Source organism: Diceros bicornis, chromosome 15 (genome assembly GCF_020826845.1).
Source record: "Diceros bicornis minor isolate mBicDic1 chromosome 15, mDicBic1.mat.cur, whole genome shotgun sequence".
Taxonomy (NCBI): Eukaryota; Metazoa; Chordata; class Mammalia; order Perissodactyla; family Rhinocerotidae; genus Diceros; species Diceros bicornis.
Window position 1 is genome coordinate 51,640,687 of NC_080754.1, and position 22,166 is coordinate 51,662,852.

At 38.4% G+C, this 22,166-nt stretch overlaps 1 protein-coding gene across 2 annotated transcripts in view; it reads right to left on the reverse strand.

The window, feature by feature from the left end:
* The window catches only part of PRKCI (protein kinase C iota), a 69,999-nt gene extending 48,314 nt beyond the window's left edge, over positions 1–21,685 (reverse strand). For both annotated transcript variants that reach the window (XM_058556368.1, XM_058556367.1), the window contains exons 1-2: positions 21,405–21,685; positions 7,613–7,734 (exon numbers count right to left, since the gene is read on the reverse strand). In XM_058556368.1, coding sequence (XP_058412351.1) covers positions 7,613–7,734; positions 21,405–21,505 — 223 coding nt within the window. In that variant the 5' untranslated portion in view covers positions 21,506–21,685. The remainder of the gene's footprint in view (positions 1–7,612; positions 7,735–21,404) is intronic.
* Positions 21,686–22,166: the final 481 nt, after the last annotated feature.

Here is a 22,166-nt window from a genome sequence, read left to right on the forward strand (position 1 = left end):
GTTTTTATTGGACTGAATGTCCTTGGTTCAAGTATTTCCTTTTTTGGGCCAACTGTTTAATGCCTGATAAAGCAGGACACATAACTCAGAAGGAAAACATTCCATGCAGAGTCATCACGAAACAAAGATGAGAGGAAAAGCTATTTCTCAAAGCCCACTCTATTACTAAAGTCTGAATTCACATCCTAAAACAGGCATACACCCAGAGTGAGATCTGTTCAGTTCAATGAATTTCCAGGCAATGAAACCTGTATATTAACCAGCAGGCCTGGTCTTTTTTCAGTGTATCTACATTTTCTTTTCACCTATAAAAAAGAAAGAAGCAAATTACAGCAGTGGACCTCACAGTGTTTGGTAAATATGCAAGATCCAATTATTTATGAGATAACCTGACAAGATGCAGAACATGAAACACATATATAACACTAGTTATATTTGGTATTTCGGCACATGGGTGAATTCAGTGCCCTACATTTGAAAAAATCAACACAGCCTAAAACCAAAGTTGGCAATCTTTAACGTTTGCCTGAGACAGCACCACCACGCTCCTCTCCCTGATGTCTGAGTCAGCCATAGATTTACAGACTCACTCTCTGTTCCCACCAGGACCTTCCCACTATCAACCTGCCTCTGATACTAGGTTCAGAACACAATATACCACTTGTGCAAGTCACTGCACTCCCTACTCCACAGGGTTGCATTGCTTAAATATAGATTTGCAAAGATTTTCCAAGAATGCTATGGTGTTTAGGTGGTATCCTTTCAATGTTAGGCCCAATCACAACACTAATGGATTTCTGGCTTCTTGCTTCCTTTTTCTGGGAGGTGTAAATCAGTGGTCACCAAAGCATATGTTATAATATCATCCTCGACTTCCACTTCTGGAGAAGATGGAGTAACAGGAATTGGATTTAACCCTCCACCTAAAACAATAAAAAAACTAGACAAAATAAATGAAAAAATGGTTCAAGTTATTGGAAATCAAGCAATGAAGGATCAACTGTTTCCAAAGAACTTAAATGTATCCCAGAAGAAAAATTTTCCAAATTTGATGAAAACTATAAACCCATGGATCCGAGAAGCTCAACAAATCTCAAGATAAGAAACATGAAGAAAATTAAAACTAAGGCCCATCATCATCAAATTGCTTAAAACCAGTGATAAATAGAAAAATCTTAAAAGCAGCCAGAGATACAATACGTAAAGAGGAACTAAGATGAAGTTGACAGATTTTGCATTAGAAACAACGCAAGCTAGAACACAGTGTACTGAATAAAAAAACTGTCAACCTGGGGCCAGCCCGGTGGCATAGTGGTTAAGTTCGTACGTTCCACTAGGCAGCCTGAGGTTCGCAGGTTCGGATCCCACGCGCGGACATAAGCACTACTCATCAAGCCATGCTGTGGGGGCATCCCATATACAAAATAGAGGAAGATGGGCACAGATGTTAGCTCAGGGCCAATCGTCCTCAGCAAAAAGAGGAAGATTGGCAACAGATGTTAGCTCATGGCCAAGCTTTCTCACACACACACAGAAAAACAATGTCAACCAAGAATTATCTACCCAGCAAAATTATCTTTCAAAAACAAAGGTGACCTAGAGACAAATTCATAGGGATAGAAATTCAGAGAGACAGAAAGGCAAACTCACAGAGACAGAAAGTCTAAGAAAGGTCACCAGGAGCTGGAGGAAGGGGGAGGGGGAGTTATTGTTAAATAGGCAGAGTTTTTGTTTGGGATGATAAAAATGTTCTGGAAATGGGTAGTGGGGACAGTTGCATAACATTAAAAATATGCTTAATGTCACTGAACTGTACACTTAAAAAAGACTAAAATGGTAAATTTTACGTTATGTATATTTTACCATAACAATAAAAGAATTTATAAGGGCCAGCCCAGTGGCACAGCGGTTAAGTGCGCCCAGGGCTCGCAGGTTAGGATCCCGGGCACACATGGAAGCACTGCTTGGCAAGCCATGCTGTGGCGGCGTCCCACATAAAGTGGAGGAAGATGGGCACAGATATTAGCCCAGGGCCAGTCTTCCTCAGCAAAAAAAGAGGAGGATTGGCAGATGTTAGCACAGGGCTGATCTTCCTCACAAAAAATAAATAAATAAACAGAATAAAAACCATCTGCCTGAGAACGTGCCTGGAGTGCAGCACCCTACCTCATCTCCTTTTCAAATTTTTCTTTTCCTATTTTATAAAAAACAAGCATATATACCTATCAGATGATCCAGCCATTCCACTTCTAGGTGCTTACTCAAGAGAAAAGGAAATACATATCCATACAAAGACTTGTACAAGATTGCCACAGCACTTTTATTTCTAATAGCCAAAAACTGGAAACAACTTCAACGTCTGTCAACAGATGAATGGATAAACAAATTGTGGTACATCCATATGCTGGAATACCACTCGGTAAAAAAAGGAAAGGAACTACTGATACACGCAACACACTTATCAATAACTATGCTGAGTGAAAGAAGCCAGACCAAAAATAAAGAGCACGTGCCATACGATTCCATTCCTATAAAACTCTAGAAAATGCAAACTAATCTATAGTGACAGAAAGCAGAGAAGTAGTTGCCTGGAATGGAGGAACAGGAGTGAAGAACTGCAAAGCATAACCAGGAGTGAGGAAACGTTTGGGGGTAATGGACACATTCTTTATCTTGCTTGCAGTTATGGTTTCCTGGGTGTGAAAACTCATCAAGCTGTACACTTTTACTATGTATAGCTTATTGTATGTCAATTAAACCTCAAGAAAGCCATTTTTCAAAAAGGTGAAATACAGACACAAAAAAGCTGAAAGAATTCATCACCAGCAAAACTCCACTACAGGAAAGGTTAAAGGAAGTTCTCCAAGCAGAAGGAAAATACCAGTTACAAAATGAGATCTACTCAGGAGTACTTAGATTTTTTTTTCCTTACTGATGTTGATTTTCATTTTGAATTTTCAGATTTGGAGCTATAATACTGCTATCTAAGCAACTGAAGCAACAATGAATATACATTCAGTCAAAAAGGTTTCCCTTCACCAGTTTTTCTGACCTGATTACCACTCTCGGTATATAGAGCTGGGTGATAAAGTAAAAGCTCGAAGAATGATTTGCTATTTTAGTTCTTAACACACCCGCTAAAATTATACCAGACTAAAGATGTTCGGAAAATATCACATAAGAGAAGTATGTTTCTTACCATCCTACGTATGGTTTTGCTACATCTTGGCACTCAATTTACCCCTCTATGAACACATCAGATTTTATAATGCAAGTCAGGAAGAAGTTGAACCTCCTAGAATTCAGAAACACCCCATACTCTTTATGTCAAAGAAGGCTTATACTCATTTTAAATTTTCATGACTCTTACCTATTGAAGCCAATAGGACATGAATTAAAGAACTACATCCAAATAATACCCCCTCCCATGCTCTACAAATCACTTACATTTTTCAACTTTTTCCCTCAGTCTTTTACAGGGTGTACAAAAAAAAAAAAAAAACAATTCACATATGCTATTGGTGAAAGTATAACAAAAGGTACAATATTTTTGGAGATCAATTGGTACCACCTATCATCAGGGACAAATTACATTTCAGAGAATTTATCTTACATATAATGCAGTACAGGTGCCCAAAAAAATCTATGCACAAAGATATTCTCTGCACCAATATGTTTGACAGTTAAACTGCAAACAATACAAACACCCATCAAAAAGGGAGTGGTTAAATAAAGTGTGGTACAACCATGTTATATAATACTACACAGCCTTTAAGAGGAATGAGATAATCTCCATGCACTGATATGGAAAGATAGACATAAGATGTTAAGTGAAAAAGTTAAATAACAGCTTGTACAATATTAGTCTATTTGTAAGAAAGAAAAAAATTGTTACCCTATCCCTTCTAGTTGTATATTCACAGAAAAAGACATCATCAATTTGTTTATCACAGCTATTTCTGGGGATATGAGGATCCCCAGAGATACATTTTCCTTCAAAAAAATCAATATTTTTGTTAAAAAGCATGCATTATTGTTAATAAAAACTTTAATAAGAAACAAAATATCCAAAGTCTAGTTTCTAGTAAAAGAGAAGTGAAAGAACAGAAACATGGTTAAACTTAAACCAGGTAATCAGACCTTAATAAATTAGAAATTTATAGAATTAGAAATTTAGAAAATTCTTAATGTTAGGTTGTAAATATAAAAAATACATGCTTAAGGAAAAACACTCACAATTAAAACACGATGAACTAAAAAGTCCCATTTATCATTCTCTGCCCCACACTCTCTCACCACATATGAGAAGGGGGTATGATTGTTACAAAATTACTATTCATCCTAAAATGTTCAGTTAGATTAAGCAAACCAGTTTTTCCACATGCACATCAAAACAAATCAGTAAAACTGGCTTTGAACACAAGGAAAAATGGCAGTTGTCATAAATCTGTTTAAAGAAATGAAGTAAGCTTATGATCTTTATTTGCTCTACTATAAAATCCCACAATTAAATGTTTAGCTTCTTGAACAGTGTTTCTCATAAACCAGAGAAATCAAATTATAGTCCTGTCTCCACTGATCCAAGAGAAAACTTTTTCTCCGGATAAGCATGCCCAATGCCTACAAGGCTAAAAATAAAGGTGACAAAATTACAACTGAAAAATAATTGCAAGGAACTTCAAACTAATTACTACTGGTTCTGTATGCATAAAATTAAGAAAAGATGGATAGCACAATTAACCAAAGAAAGAAGGATCACATGGGAATCAACAGACCTTAATGGAAAGTTTAACCTTTTACTTGAATGAGGCAAAGGCTACAGTTTTGTAGTTTTCCCAAGAAAATTGGGACACTTAATAGCTATTTAGAGAGAAAGAACTATGAATTGCATTATAAAAAGATAAAGACTGTTTCATCAGAGAATTAATTTACTATGTGAATCTGTTAATTAAAATATGATACTATGTTAAGAAAAAATAGAATAAACCACAACTCCCAATGCTTAAATCTCTAATAACTAAAATAAACCTACACCATGGAAAGGCTTGCTACTAGCGTTTTACACAATTCACAAATATTCTTTGAGCATTACTGAGTACTGCTCTAGGCACTGGAGCTCCACCGCAAATAACAAGATCTCTGCTCTTACGGAGCTCACGTTTTACCAGACAAATAAGACACAAAGTGAATAACGGTAAGAGGCTTCTTGGAGGACATGACATTTCAGTTAAGACCTGAATGACAAGAAAGACACAGCCATGTGACAATCTGGGATCAGAACTCTCCAGGCAAGGGCAATACAAAGTACGAGGATAGTATAAAAAATTTTAATGGATTGTCTCTAAACTAATTTCTTTCAATAAAAGGCATTATCTATTGATTCCTATGTGCACCACAGTTTGAAAACCACTAGTTATAAAAACGATCAACTGCAAATAAATGGCATGAAATGATCAGGACAGGATTAAAATGAGAATAACATTGGTTCATAATAACAATCAGTTTATTGATGCTAATTATATTCTATGCACTGTGCTAAATTATATAGTCTCATTTTCAGGCTGAAGACACACTGTGAGACATCCACATCATTTATAATTAACAATATTTAAACTAAGCTTGTGATAGAGTAGGTCAAAAAGTGGTTGAACAGATGCAGATACTAAGTTTTTCTCTTAAATAATATAAAACTTAAAATACCAAGCTAGCATTTCACTTTTTGGATTTCCCAAAATGTTCAAGACTCATAACACCTGAGGTTGGTGACAGCAAGACTGAAGGGATGTTCTCATTCAATGTAGTTGTGCCATAAATTGGTTTAACTTTTTTTGACAGCAAATTATCACTAGCTACCAAAATTTACAATGCGCATATTCTGCAAATTTACTACACAGAGTCCCATACGATAGCACAAAATTACACACAAAAATGTTCATTATATACTGCTTATAGTAGCAAAAAACTACAGTCCAAATGTCCATCAATAAAGGATTAAATAAATAAATCATGAATATCTACAATACGGAATATTGTGCAGTGTTAAAAAAAGTAATAAGGCAAATTGATGCAGACTGAAATGAAAAAATGTCCAATACACAGTGTAAAAGGAATATTGCTTAAGTTTGTATATAATTTTTTGTGCAAAAAAAAAAGTGTGTTTATAAATAATGTATGGAAACATATGTTTGTATATAGAAACAACAGAAAATATCTAGAAGGATATATACTAAGCTGTTACCAGTAGTTTCCTCTCTTAAGACTAGGATTCGTGAGGGAGGAGAGAAGAGAAAGGGCAAAACAGGACTTCTTTTTAAATTTCATCAACATCCGTATTATTTGTGTTTCCCAAATAGTGAACATAGATTACTTCAGAAAAACTTTTTTAAATGTCTTTAAAAAATGAAAAGGGGTTTGAGTTTACCTATAGCTTAGAGTTGGGATAATATTTTTCCAGGGCTCTTCATATCAGAGAACATAGAAATGGCCCCAAACATTGAGCTAAATATTATAATGACATTCCTTAAAATGAAATTCCATTACAATGAATAGAAAACCATTTTACAAAACTACCTATTAACTACACTTCAGTGGCATTCCGTTATGTAAAATAAAGTCTAATATGGTTTGCAAAGCCTTCTGGGATCTAGTCCTATGCTTCTCAAACTTTAATATTCATGCGACTCACCTGCAGATCCTGTTAAAATGTAGATTCTGATTCAGCAGCCTGCAGTTGGGCTGGAGAGTCCCCTTTTCTACTAAGTTCCACAGACCACACTTTGAGTGCCAAGGATCTAGCCCAAGTTCATACCTCACCACTCCCCACACTAAATTTTGTGAATTATTGCTCTTCTCCACACACCATGTTCTTCATACCTGCATGCCTTTTTATATCTTATTCTTTATCACAAATGGTTTTCCCCTTACCTCCTCCACTTCAAAAACTTTTACTCTGTTATGGGTTTAGTTTAGAAGTTGCAGATATTTCAGGCACATGTAGGTGCTGTTTCTTTTGTATTCCGAGGCCCCTACGCATTTTTGTTCAGTTTATCACATTTGTTATTCACCTGTCCACCTCCCTATGAGACCATGAGTTTGAGGATACAAAGTATCTATCCTCAGCACACAGATACTCAATAAATGTTTTCTGAGTACAAGTCATTAAGCTATCGAGTTTCTGCCACCACCTTTGAAACTACAGTTGTCACAATCACTTTTATTCCATAACATTTTCTTCAAAAGTAATATTCAGTAAAAAATACTGTCAAATTATTGAAGATAATCTCAAGTTAAAATAGAAGATAATCTCTTAAGTTAAAATATAAGACAACATTTATATTCAAAATTAAAGTAAAATGCAACTATTTGATGAGACATTTACCTTATTGCTAGAAAAGAGTCACATTAATTTCACTCTATGTTGCAGTAAAAAGGGCAAAACAAAGATTGTACTCTTTTAATTCAAATACTTAAAGAAAAACAAGAATGGCATCAAATTTCTAATATTCCTTTTCCCCATTAAATTAATAAGGACATTTATCATATTTTAAAAACAAATGACAGAATAGTATCTTAAATCAAATGCTCACACAGCAGCCCTCTCTTTACCACTCACCTTCCTCATCTATCCATTTCATGGTGAAAAGCTGTTCGGTGTCAAAAGAACACATGTCTCGAACCTCATTGCAAAGGCCCTCAAAGGAGATCGAGGGTTCAAAATGTGTTATCATGATATCCCTGAAAAAGAAAAGGGGTTTTGAGTTTGACAAAGATTAAATCTACATATTACTGCATGCCTGACAATTCGATAGACTTCAGCTATTTTGTGTGTGCATCAACTTGTGCTGCTTCTAGCAAACTCTCTGTAAAGTAAAAAATACATTATCAATACTAAATAATGCTTAGAAATAAAAATAGTGGATTTGTAAGAAACCTTAACTCAGTTTCCCCTCCTTATTCAGGAAGCACACCCTAACTCCTCTAACACACAGTAGCCCCGCTTCCGTTTAACGTTAGCAGAAGCTCACTCTTTAGTGAGGCATTGCCCTCCACAGATGAATAGCTCTATTGTTGATAAACTTCTGCCTTATATTTAACCGAAATCTGTTCCAATCACTAGTCCCCTCCCCAAAGTCTACCCTTTGTCCAAGAGATGGCTCTTCAATAATTTGACACAGAGCTGTCATGTCCTCTTCCTCAGCCCTGACTACACAGATTAACCACCCATGAGATTATCAACCATTCTTTGCAGGATCTTTAGATCTCACACCTTCATTTTCACCTTTTTCTGAAAGAATTCCCATTTGCCAAAATTGTTTTTAAAATATGATTCATCTTTTAAGGTAGAGACCCAAAAAAACATAAGAATAGACATAAATGTGTATTTATTTTTGTATCTGTTAGATAAGGAACAGTATTTAAATAAATTCACCTAGCAGCTATTCACTGTAAGACTTAGAATTGCAACAAAATGTTTTAAGCAGAGGGCTGAGGTTTCCTCCAAGGAGCAGTGAGAAGGCTCCCTATGATCTGATCTCCACACAGTAGCCAGCCATAGTCATCCTTTCAAAAGTAAGTCAAATAGTGATGACTCAAATTTAACAAATACTCATATAGTGATCTCTATGTGTCACACTCTGTTTTAAGGATTTTATAAAATTAATATAGTTCATGGCATTCCTCTATTTTAAACTCTTAAAAGGCCTGTCCCCTCTCCTGCAGAGTAAAATCCAAAGTCCCTAGCAGGGTCTACAAGGCCCTGTGTGAACTGGCCCTGGCTACCTCTCTGACCCACCTCTTCTACCACCAGACGGATGAACCGAGGTTTACAGTCCACCATCTACCCCAGCTAGAATGTAAGCTTGGTGCAAGTAGGGATTTTGTTTTGTTCATTATATTCCTAGCAGCCAATGCAGTGCCTAACACAGAAGAGGTACTGGATAAATATTTGTTGAAGAAAGCAAGGAAATGACACCATAAACTGTGAACAAACATGGGTATTTAGAACATAGAATACAGAGTAGGAAGTAAGGAATTAAAAATTTTAGTCATCTGCAAAAAAAGTTAAAACTGCAGGGGCTATAGAAGGTAAGCAGAGAGCCAAGCATAGAAATCAAATGGCCTTATCTTGATAATCATTCTCTTTCTAAGCATCTCATAGTTTTCTGCCCCTCCCTCTCAGAACCCTCTAGCCTTGGCTTTCATAACACTATGCTTCTCTGGCTCTCTTTCTACTATTCTGAACACAAGCCTCCTTTTGTCTTCAACCACAAGACATTCTTTACATCCTCTCTCATATTCATGCTCTGTCTCTCTCTCTTTCCCTCTGAAACCTAACTCACATTCAGTGTTTTAACTATTATCTCTATGTAGGCTCTACTAAATCTGTGATTCCAGCTCCCTGTGAGGTATTAAGACTCTTGATAATCTGGTTCTAATTTCTATTCTCAACTTGATCCCACCATTCCCAACACAAATACTCTACTACAGACAACAGGTTTACTCACACCGCCACACATAAGACCTTGAACATACAAGTTTTAATCCTGACATTTCTTCAGGAAATTTAAGGCTTAGTTTAGGGAGGAAGGTGGGGACCAATCCTTAACTGGCATTTCAACATCAACTTCCATTAAATCTTCTTCAACCACACAAGTCCAGTGGTCTATCCTTCTAAGCCTGTCCAACATGTATCTTATGCTCCATCTTTTGTTATTTCACTCATCATATACTGATAACACATCCTCAACTAAATTGTAAACAACTGGAAGGCAAAAATTCTTGGACTTTTTAATATATTCACATAACTACTAACATAATAGGGACTCAAATATTTCCTAACTGAAGGCAGAAGAAATACTTTCTAGGAGAAACTTATTTTTCAGAAAATGTACCTGTTTTTTTTCTGGTGAGGAAGATTGGCCCTGAGCTAACACCTGTACCCATCTTCCTCTATTTTATATGTGGGTTGCCGCCACAGCATGGCTTGATGAGTGGTGTAGGTCCCCATCCAGGATCCAAACCTACGAACCCGGGCCATCAAAGTGGAGCATGCTAAACTTAACCACTAGGCCACCAGGCCAGCCCCAGAAAATGCACTTTTGACAAGGAAATATTACTGTTTGCTTCCTTTGCCTATAAACATTTATAGAATACTTAGGATGTTCTAGGTGTTTAAACGAACTTTATCTTATATAGTCTTCACAATAACTGCCAAACTAGACATACTAATCCTATTTTACAGATTTAAAAAGCAAAGCATAACGGCATATTTGCCAGAGTCTCACAGTTAGGAAACAGAACATGAACTCAAATTCAAATCTCCTAATGACACTCAGGGTAGACACTGTGATCTGCCTTCTCCCTCCCCACCCCATCCCCAGAATCCCCCACTAGCAACAGAGCATTTATTATACCACCTACTGGGAGCGCTACCAGTAGACAATTCCCAGTCATCAGCCTCCTTCAGAGATCTGACTCCTTGCCTATGGTCACACCCCACTCCTGAAGCAGCCCACAACCAACGCCTGATTCACTGTGGGGGTATAAAGATCCCAGACACGACTCGGGAAAGCTCTGAAGTGTCAACTCATCTTCAGAACCCCCCCGAGGGTCAACCGAGGTTTCTGCTGAGACTTCAGGGCAGCTTGATTTCCCCTGTCTAAGCTTGCTTCCCCCTTCTCTTCCACAGCTGTCAAGCCTGAGCACTCCCGAAGAACCTCCTGCGTGCTCATCTGAGACACCACTTTCCCAAGGCATAGCTATCATCAGATGATAAGTTTGGACAAAAACATAATGGATACAAACAGTCAATATCACTTTTGAGAGACTGGCTAATGAAAAATGTAATCCTGATTTTGGAGATTAAATTAGTCTACTTTAGTACATAAGCTAGTTAATTTTTTTATTCTTCAGAAAAATACATTGTTAGCATATATAAGTTATATATATTTTATTGTCTGTCTCCCCAACTAAACATAAAGTCCATGAGAGCAGGCACTTTTTTTGCTCACTGCTGTATCACCAACAACCTCAGGCAGTGTCTGGCTCAGAGTGGACGTTCAATTAATATATGTTGAGTGAAAAGAGGTGTCACACGTTGGACTCTAAAGAAAGCATGGGGAAATGTAAAAATAAAAAGCATTCCAGAAAGGAGTAATGGCATATAAGAGGCAGGCACAGCATAATGGTTAAGACCATGAGAGCTAAAGCCAGGATGCTTGGGTCTGAATCCAGGCTCTGTCACTTACCAGCTGTGTGACCTTAGGTGAGTTACTTAACTACTCTGTGACTCAATTTCCTCATCTATAAAATGAGAATAATAATATCTCATATGGTATTATAAGGATCTAATGAATTAATATTTATAATACTTAGAATAGTGCCTAGCATATAGCACACTCTATACATGTTTAATAAATTTAAAGAGCATTATGTACTCATGTAATACTTTAAATAGAAGTGAAGCCTCACTAGAGAGATTAAAAATGATCCAACCTTCTAAAAGCAACGCACAAATGCTTCTGGTTTAATATGGTAGCAGGAACACACATCTATATCCTTTCATCCTAAGGGCCCACTGAAATGACAGAAAACTGAAATGACAAATTACCAAAGTCTTAGAAAACAAAAAAGGCACCAGCAGCAGACCAGAAAGTATGAGAAAATCCTAGATGATTAAAAACAGACAGGATAAAATTGACCAAGAAAATATATCAGCCCTAAACAAAGTTAAGGGGAACCTTCAAAAGAGAGTTTTATTGACACAAGATTACTTTTCCTTCTCTAAGCTTCTAATCACACTAGTACTTGGCTCTTTAAGTGCGTAACACTTATATAAGCATTCTTTATAAATGCTTTTTAAAATCACTTTAAAGAAAAATTTATGAGTTAAAGAATAGAATAATGTTATAAACCTTTACAACGTAAAAATTACTAAGAAAAATCAAGATGTGGAGAAAGCGAAAGGACGTGTAAATTCAAAAATGTCTCTATCTAAAACTAATAATTTAAAAATAAAAGCAGGGTGGAGGGATGCACTTATATGGTGACTGATAAACAATAATGTATAACAAAAATTTCACAATAAAAATAAATAAATAAAAATAAAAGCAGAGAACAAGAAAAAAATAAATAACCCAAATAAACAATGGGCAAAGGACTTGAACAGACATTTCTTGAAAGAGGATATACAAATGGCCAACAAGCTCATGAAAAGATGTTCAACATCACCAGTCACTGGGGAAATGCAAATGAAAACCACAATGAAATATTGCCTCACACCCATCAGGATGGCTACTATCAAAAAAAACAGAGAATAACAAGCGCTGACAAGGATGAAGAAACAGGAGCCCTGTGCACTGTTGGCAGGAATGCAAAACGGTGCAGCAGGTATAGAAAACTGTACGAAGCTTCCTTAAAAAACTGAAAATAGAATTCCAGATGCCAGCAATTTCACTTCTGGGTATATATTCAAAAGAACTGAAAGCAGGGAATCCAACAGCTCTTTGTACACCCATGTTCATAGTAGCATCATTCACAAGAGCCAAAAGGGGAAGCAACCCAGGTGTCCATCAACAGATGGACAGATAAAGAAAATGTGATATATAAATATGACGGAATATTATTCAGCCTTGAAAAGAAATCCTGAGACATGCTACAACATGAATGAACCTTGAAGACATTATGCTCAGTGAAAGAGGTCAGTCACAAAAAAGACAAATACTGTATGATTCCACTTATATGAGGTATCTAGAGTAGTCAAATTCACAGAAACAGAAAGTAGAATAGTAGTCGCCAGGGATTGGGGGGAGGGAGAAATGGGGAGTCGTTGTTCAATAGGTATAGAGTTTCAGTTCTGCAAAATGAAAAAGCTCTGGAGATTGGCTGCACAACAATGTGAATATAGTTAACACCACTGAGCTGTACTCTTAAAAATGGTTAAGATGGTAAATCTAATTTTTTTTAACCACAATTACAAAGAAGAAAAGCAGGAAAAGGTATATTATTTAAGTTATAAATGTAACCACAAGAACTAAAAATAGTCAGTAGAGGAGGCAATGAAGAACTGCTAAATTCCTCATCTTTCATATTGATCAACAGATATAATAAAACAAAACAAAATTTTAAAAGTAGTTAACTCTGGGTGGTGGAACTGGAGATTGGAGAGAGACTAGAGATGGAAAGATATACTTTCTACTTGGACTTTTCTGAATGGTATAGATAATTATCAATTTTTCTACCATGAAAGGTATGATTTTATTATAAAATTTACTTTCTAACAAAATATAAAACAAATTTAAAATGACTTTTATAAATAAAATTATTGTTTTAAATATTTTTAAGTTTTATTTTTAAAAAAGAAAATAAAAATAGAAAATAGTTCCTTCTTCTAATGACATTAAAAAAGAACCTGCTTACCTTAAAGCAATTTTCTTTCAAAATACCCTCAAGGTTACTAGTATGAGGGGGTAAGGGTTGGGAGAACGCATTTTAGAATTAAATCAGAAGAGAAGGAAAGGCTCCCACGGAATTTCTCTGGCAAAGAACAAGTGTGACATTTTTTGAATGCAGGAGAAAAAAAATTAGCATATCAGACTTCACCAAATTTGACTTCCTTATTAAGGTCCACATGGAGTTAAAATTAACACATATGTAAGCATGTCTTTAAACAATATTTTTTCAGAAATCTTATTTTTCAAGAGCTAAAAAATATTTATCGGAATATACAAATATTTTTAAAACACATGTAATCCTTTAAAAACGTAAGTACATACATCCTAAAGAGATTCAATAAAGGAGTCATGCTTTATCAACCACCACTCCTTAAGTTCCAGGAACTAAAACATTTAAGGGAGTTTTATATAAACACTTCCCTAAGTAATTGCGAAAGTATCACGTTCAAACAGTCCACAATCACCAGATCCTTATTATAGTAGCAAAGCTAAAAATGAGCTGCAAAATAAAGATATTACTACATTCTAAAGGTAGAAAACAAATTATGCATGCAAGATTTTTTTCTCTGGTTTTAACTTCAGTGTTACCATAAATTATCTTACCACTGGTCTCCAACATAATACAGTTGCCTTCACCACAAAGATTCCCAAAATGGAAAATTTAGATATAGTTTTAGCTGAATTCTTAAAAAAGGAAAAAAAAGGCATTTTTGATTTTGCTATTGGATTCAGAAGACAAACTGCTTTAAGCGTTATGTTCCTAAGTTCTAACTATAGAACCTAAAGTTTTTCCTTAGGGCTAGTTCCTTTTAAAAATAAACCAGAAAAAGAACCACGCTCAGCCCTTCTGCTATTTCAACACAAGCTTTTCTCCTAAATTAAATGTAGCATAATCAGAAAAAAAAAGTTTTATTTGCAATCACCAATATAATGGATTTAGGCAGGATCATCCATGGATGGTAAAACCACTGGTGAAAGGTTTTGGGGAATAGAATATTCATACAATCTCAAAGTATCACCCCTCAAATTGATTGTTAATTATAAAAAAGTCATAATGCAACTTCTTCTTCTTTTTTTTTTTTTTTTGGTGAGGAAGATTGGCCCTGAGCTAACACCTGTGCCAAACTTCCTCTATGTTGTATGTGGGATGCTGCCTCAGCATGGCTTGATGAGTGGTGCATAGGTCTGCATCTAGGATCTGAACCCAGGAACCCTGAGCCTCTGAAGCAGAACACGGAGGAACTGAACTCCTAGCCAGTGGGCCAGCCCCACTGAAAGCTTTCTTAACTGCAAAATGTCAATGTCCCTTTAAACAAATTAATAAAAAGGAGAAAAAGACTATAAGAGAAGAAATGGGCAAAAGATGAATAGACAACCGACAGAGGAAATACAAACGATCAATAATGTATAAAAAGATACTTGAGGGGCCGGCCCGGTGGCGCAAGCGGTTAGGTGCGCGCGCTCCGCTGCGGCGGCCCGGGGTTCGCTGGTTCGGATCCCGGGCGCGCACCGACGCACTGCTTGGTAAGCCATGCTGTGGCGGCGTCCCATATAAAGTGGAGGAAGATAGGCACCGATGTTAGCCCAGGGCCGTCTTCCTCAGCAAAAAAAGAGGAGGATTGGCGGATGTTAGCTCAGGGCTGATCTCCTCACAAAAAAAAAAAAAAAAAAAAAAAGATACTTGAAGGGGCCAGCCCGGTGGCGCAGCAGTTAAGCGCGCAGGCTTTGCTTCGCCGGCGCGGGGCTCGCAGCTTCAGATCACAGGTGCACAGGAGGCACCGCCTGTCAAGCGATGCTGTGGTGGCGTCCCATATAAAGTAGAGGAAGATGGGCATGGATGTTAGCCCACGGCCAATCTTCCTCAGCAAAAAGAGGATTGGCAACGGATGTTAGCTCAGGGCTAATCTTCCTCACCAAAAAAAAAAAAAAAAAAGATACCTGAAAAAAAAAAGTTAGCATTTTTTGGCCAATCCTATTGGCAAAAATTTACAAGATCGATAAAGTGCAATGGGAGCCTAAGGAAAACGCTTCATGTGTACACTGTTGTTGGGAATGTAAATTGATAAGTTTTTGGAGGACAATATCAAGTTTTAAAACAGGCATATATTTGACCATCTTTGGCAAGAATATATATTAAATATAAGGATGTTCCTTCAGTATGACTTGAAATAGTGATTTAATGAAAGTAACTTTATATGTTCATCCATCAGAAAAGAAGATTAAATAAATTATGGTATAAATACTGTGGAACACTATGTACCAATTATAAAGAAAGAGGTGGCTTGCTCTGTCTGTCTGTCTATGTATGTATCTATCCATCTGTCTACCCTGACATGGAAAGATGACCATGAATGAAAAAAAATCGAGTTCCAGAAACATGCATAGAAATATGAACCCATTTACTGGAAAAATAAAAGGGTGTGTCTGTGTGTACATATATCTATACTTACAGATATACTGATATGATATAGAATATCCCAAACTGTTAACAATGGCTACCCCTAGGAAGTGGAGGTGACAGGCTACAGGGGGAACTTTCCACTTTACGTATTTCTGTATTTTTAAAATTTAGCTTTAGTGCCTTGCCTTTGTGATCTGTATTTGGCCACTGGTGGCATTTTTGTTTCTATCATTATTCTCAGCCACATTCCTACATAAGTGAGCTGTCATGCACAGTACTTGGGACACAGAGCAGGCACACAATAAATGATCTTTCAGTTAATTCTGGACATTTCCACCTAGATGCCTTGAGCTAAAACTCGCTTACTTGTTGCAGATAACGAATTAACTTCTCTCACAAATCTCTTCCTTCTATATTCCCTTGCAGTTTTTTTTTTTTTTCCAAAGTGGGTAGCCAGGAAGAAGAGGTCCTTCTTCCTAGTCTTAGTCTGGAAGCTCCTGAAACCTGTCCACTCGACCCTGCTGGTATTTGAAATACCAGTCGCCCACCTTTCAGCATCACAGCAACATGCAGCCACCACAGTATGACAACCGACAGGCGAGTAGTGTGGTTCCCTGACCAGGAAACAAACCCAGGTGGTGGTGGTGAGAGCACTGAATCTTAACCACTACACCACCAGGGCAGTTCTATATTCCCTAGTCTCTCTCAAATAAGAAAAACTACAAGTTGACAGATCTCTCTCCCTCTTCCCTACAGGCGATCAGTCTCTAATTCATACTGATTCTATCCCCTAAAATCACCATTGAATCTATACCCTCTTTTCTATCTCCTTAGAATCTCTCTCCTGGACTACTTCCAAAGCCTCCAAATTAGTCTCATCCATCGCCAATTCATCTCCCACACTCGGTCCAAGAGTGTTCTTTCTAAAATGAAAATCTAACCCTGCCTCTCTCTTAGATAAAACTTTCACCAATGAGAAAAAGTCTGAAGTCCACAGTATGATATTCAAGAATCTTGATGACCACTAGGTCATCTGTGAACCTTCTTATTAGTCTCACTTCTCATCAGTGCCCACTCTTCACACTTTATGTCCTAAGAAGGAATGAATACGGGACTAACAACTAAACTGATCTTAATTCCCCAAACATATCAGGCAGTTGTACAATGCCTGGAATGAACCCCCACCCAACAGCATTAACCACCAGGCAAACCTATTTATCCTTGAAAAGCCTCCAACACTTCATCCTGTAGGAAGGCTTCCCTCACCCCAAACTCCTCCCCAACATCCATCCCTGCATGTACCTTATACATGAACACACACACACACCTTTGTTAACTCTTCTATGTCTTTCCTCCCATAGGTCTCCCAGTTCTTCAAAGGCAGAGCCTTGTATTATCCACCTCTACAGCCTCTGTGCCCACCCTAGCACTATGCACCGGGCTTACAGTTAAGTGTTTATTAAACTGAGTTTAAACACACTTTGTAATATGTGAAATCTTAAGCAAGACTGGAATTGTAAAAACTCATGTTTTAATTAAACGGCTCATTTCAACCACAGAAAAACAAACACTCAAGTTACCTTAAAAAGGGGGTTGGGAGTTGTGTTAGAAAGCTATCATAGACCTCTAGGGAGAATTTTTTCGTAGAGTGCTGCTTCTTTTTCCTTTAGTTTGCACATGGTCAGCCCTGGCTTCACCAGCCTCTCTCTCAACTCTGCGGCTTCAGTCCTCACTGCTAAGATGCAATTTATCTCCATATTATCTAATCCAAATTTCTGAGAGGGTTGTTTTGGTTTTGGTTTCTGGCACCAGGCCATCATGTTCTTTCTCTCTCTCTGGTAAAGCTACGGATCAGCTGCCCTATGGTGAGGTGCCATATCAGAAGTTCCAGGACCAACAGCTCACATTCCCCCAACTCGCAACTCAATATACTATTTTTATTTCTTTAGAACAATTACTAAAGTATATTGCTAAAATTATTTTGCAATACTTTTAAAGCCAAGTCTCGCCAAGACTTGTTCACAGTGAGAAAAATCCTTCACACTTCTTCCCTGAACCAGCTATACATTCCAAATGTGCAAAGAGTTAACAATCTCCTTTTATCTGTAAATGGCACAGAAAGAATCTTCTGGATTGTTATAACTGCTCAATAGTGGTTTAAAAAGCATTTTTACAAGTTTTTTGCAAAATTTCCCATACATTTATAATGTCAAGAAATGAAGAGTCCAGACATTTCCTTGTGAAATTCTATCCCATAATATCAAGTAACTTTATATAAGGATAAGCACATACAATGGCAATCTATCACTAACCAACAGAACCTGTTTCTCTTCCTCCACACTAACACTACTAGGTAATGATTGAAGAAGGCGGGCCACTCACTGACAAGCTCTGGTGGCGAAGAAAGAAGGGTACAGGCTGTGAGACAGGCACTCTTAGGTGGTCTCCAATAAAATCAGACTCTCAGTGCTGTTAATCTCCTGCTTAAAAACTAGAAAAAATCTAATTAAATGTCTATTATATGTACGGAGACAGCACATTTGCACTAAGAACAAATTTAACAGAATGAGAACACTATACACATCTTTGAAAGGAGAGGGCAATTTATTCACTAAAATATTCTGGCTATTCCGAGATTAAACATTTGCTGGAAAGAAATACTGTTAGAAGGGGATAAAGGGAAAGCTCTCTGAAAATGGCCATTCAGAAGATCTGAGGGAAAATTTTTCAAATGCAGATTGTCCTTACATTTCTTGATATAAAGGAAGAATTTTCTATTTTCAAATCAGGTAGGTGATCTAGGTAGCCAACCTGTTTATTACCTATCCTCAGTGCTGACTCATTTTAGTTTCATCTGTAGTAATGAGCAGCTGACTCTGTAATATCATAACCATCAGTTTAGACTATTGTTAATAAACATATAATCTTAACAGATCTAATTTCAGAGGACAGAAATCGGTACAATTTACAAAGTGCTGATGTTGTCCTTAAATGAGGCTTGAAATGAAAGCACTATTAGAAAGCTTTCATTGACTAAAAAGCACTAAAGAGCAAGGGATTGATTCTTTCATTTCTTAGCAAAAATTCATAGGTTTTAAAAAAACAAAGAAAATGTAAACTTGAATGTCTTGGAGAAATTTTAGTCAAGCACTAAAAGGGTTCTATGCCCTTATTCACTTTTTTTAAATAATTAGGGCAATAAGCCAAGAAAATATGATACCTACATTCCTAAAGTATAGCAAGCCGACTTTGGTTTCTTTCCAAAGGAAATGCTTACAATGATTTTCATTTACTAACTAGGCCTATTTACATTTGTCAAGCTAATAAAAATGGGAAAAAGGGAAGAAGGACTGGTTTCTTCATCTTTCATAGTTGGAATCATCCGAAACTATCTAAATTTTATAAGTCAAGAATTTATATTATTTAAAGTCATAAAAGTAGACCGGAGAACTAAAAAATAAGAGTTTAACAATCAAAAATTGAGAGGCACCAGAAGGAGAGGAAGCAAAAGGTAGTGTCCACCCAATTTCTCATCTCTCAGAGGAAGGAATCAATAGATACTATCTAAAGTTGATAAATCATGAAACAGAAGTATAACTTGTAAAGTAATGAAGGAAACCTCCAGAAGAACCAGAAATAACTGTCAGCAGTAGTTATCTCTGGAGGTTGGGAGGAGGAGATGAGGGACACTTCTTATTTTATACTCCTATACAATTTGCACTTTCCTACTTTGTGTGTATATTCATTTTTTAATCTAGTTTTTTAAACTGTCAAGAATCAGGAATCTTAAAAAAAAGAACATGCACTATATTTCATTCTCCATACCTAACAACTCATGAATTGTCATCTTAAATAATTTTATTTATTTATTTTTTCCCCCAAAGCCCCAGTAGATAGTTGTATGTCACAGTTGCATATCCTTCTAGTTGCTGTATGTGGGACGTGGCCTCAGCATGGCCAGACAAGCAGTGCGTCCGTGCGCGCCCGGGATCCGAACCCGGGCCACCAGCAGCAGAGCGCGCGCACTTAACCACTAAGCCACGGGGCCGGCCCGAATTGTCATCTTTATAGAATGGAACACTTTCTAGAGTGAAATATCTCACCTACCAAATTAAAAAAGCAAAGCTTTTTTCCCCTGGTGCAAAGCTCATTGCTGACCATCCTCAAGTCAAAACAGCTCTTGTCACAACTAAAATCTTTTAAAAAACATACACACGCTACTTGGTATTGTTTTAAAATCAAGACCTCTTTGATCAATTTACCCGAACACTGATACTGTCCAAAATAACCCGTATAAACTACTCCTAATACAATCAAGCGGATAAACAGGGTCAGAGGCTTCATAGCAGCAAACTAGTAAGTCTTTACATCAAATCAATAAGACATTTAGGGGCTTATATTTTCTTTGAAATCAAAACAAGAGAGGCATTTTGAAAGTGTGCTATCTTCACTGATCCTCTCAGGAATTTAAAAGTATGCACTGCAGTTTCAACCTCCTAGTGCCTGAGTTTTTTAAAACAATTTACTTCTGCTTGGACAAGCAGTAAGACAGGCCAAAGCCGTGGGGTTTTGTTAACCCTTAGTTTCAAACCTTTATGCTCACACTAACATTTCACCTTTCTAATACTCCCAAATATAATTATCTCAAATAAATTCCAAACCATAACTGAATTCAAGGGAAGGGGGACACTTCAGGTCACTGATTACAGAATATGATTTAATACAACGATTTTAGGACTGGATTATTTCTGGTAACCACAGGAGTTATAACTTAGGTAATGATATGAGTAAGGATCACAGATTTGAAAACTGTGCCGAGGCTCGTCCTCTTCTCCCCATGCAATATATCTCACTCTATCGGGCAGTCCTTGAAGCAACACTGACAAAGAAGCATTCACAAAATTTTAATTTATACATACGGAACCTAATCGTGGCGAGGCATAAGTACCGAATGCACATCCCTGAAAACGCACCAGCTTTACGCTTAAATAATAACGCCTATGTCTAATACACTGGCAGCCTGACCACAGTCCAGATACACTTCGTGAAATCTAGGCGATGAAGATAAACCTGACTTAGAGAACCAGAAGTTTTAGGCCTGTTGGTAATCAAAAGGACCAGGAAACTGAAGCAGTCCTGTCTTTTAAGCCCAGCGTGCAAACTTAGTTAACCGAGGCATCACTCGGAATCAACTCTCAACCCCAAATACACCCAGATTTAAGGACGTAAAGCCCTGTAAATCTGTTAGTAGGCAAGTCGCTCGAATCCACCAGGTGGACCTACGCTATTCCAAGGCTCCTCCCTCGGACCCTACTCCGGACCCTCAGCCACGCGACTCCCGGGAGCCCTGCACCATACTTTGGGGGTGCCCCAATCCAGCACCCCATGCTGCTCCCTCGACCACCCGGTCACCCATCCCAAGTCCCAAGAGTCGTCCGCCCACACCAACCCGCCCACAACATCTCCAGCCCCTCATGCTCCCCTCCTCCAGGCTAAGTCCAGCTGGCCTTTCCCCCGACCCCTACCCCCCACCTCTACTCCGAGACACTCACCCGCGGTAGTAGGCTTTCACCCGGACCTGGTGAGAATGGTCCCCGCTGCCGCCGCCCGCGATCGGGTGAGACATGGTACTGCTGTCCCTCTGGGTCGGCATCTCCTGACCCCCCCCGCCTCAACGCCGGAGGCCGAGGGTGCGGGGGGCGCGCCGAGCGCCGTGAGGGACTCCGCTGCCCGAGCCTCTCCCAGAGCCGCGGCTGCCCGCTCACCTACCTGTCCTCCCCGCCCGCGGCGCGGACCCAAGGGTCGCCTCGCCGGGGCAGCCGGAACCGCGCGGCTCCTCCCACAGCCCGCGGCCGCCACTGCCTCCCCCGCCGCCCGGGCCCAGCACGCCTCCCCGCCCCGGTCCCTCCCACCTGGCTCGCTCCAAAGGCCCACATTCCGGGGGAGGGCGGGCGCAACCATCGATCCCACTCAAGGAGCCTCATGTCCGGCTGAACCATTCATTCGGGGGGCAAGAAAAGGAGGAGAGAACGGGAGACGCTCACTGTCATTCAAACACGCGGGAGGGGGCCTTTCGTGGAAGCTGTGACTGAGAGAACGCGAAGGTTCGGGTAACTATAGTTCTGTAAAAAGCCCCCTCCCCGCAGGGAAAATGGTAGGGGACAAACACTGCGGCATCTCACCCCAGTTTCCTAACTTGGTCGCATCCGCGGTCAGCCGACTTGGCACTCCGAGTAGATTTGCCCGGTGGGCTTCTGGGATTTGAAGTTTCCGTGGGATTCTGGGACTTGAGGATCTTTACGTGTAGAGCGCCC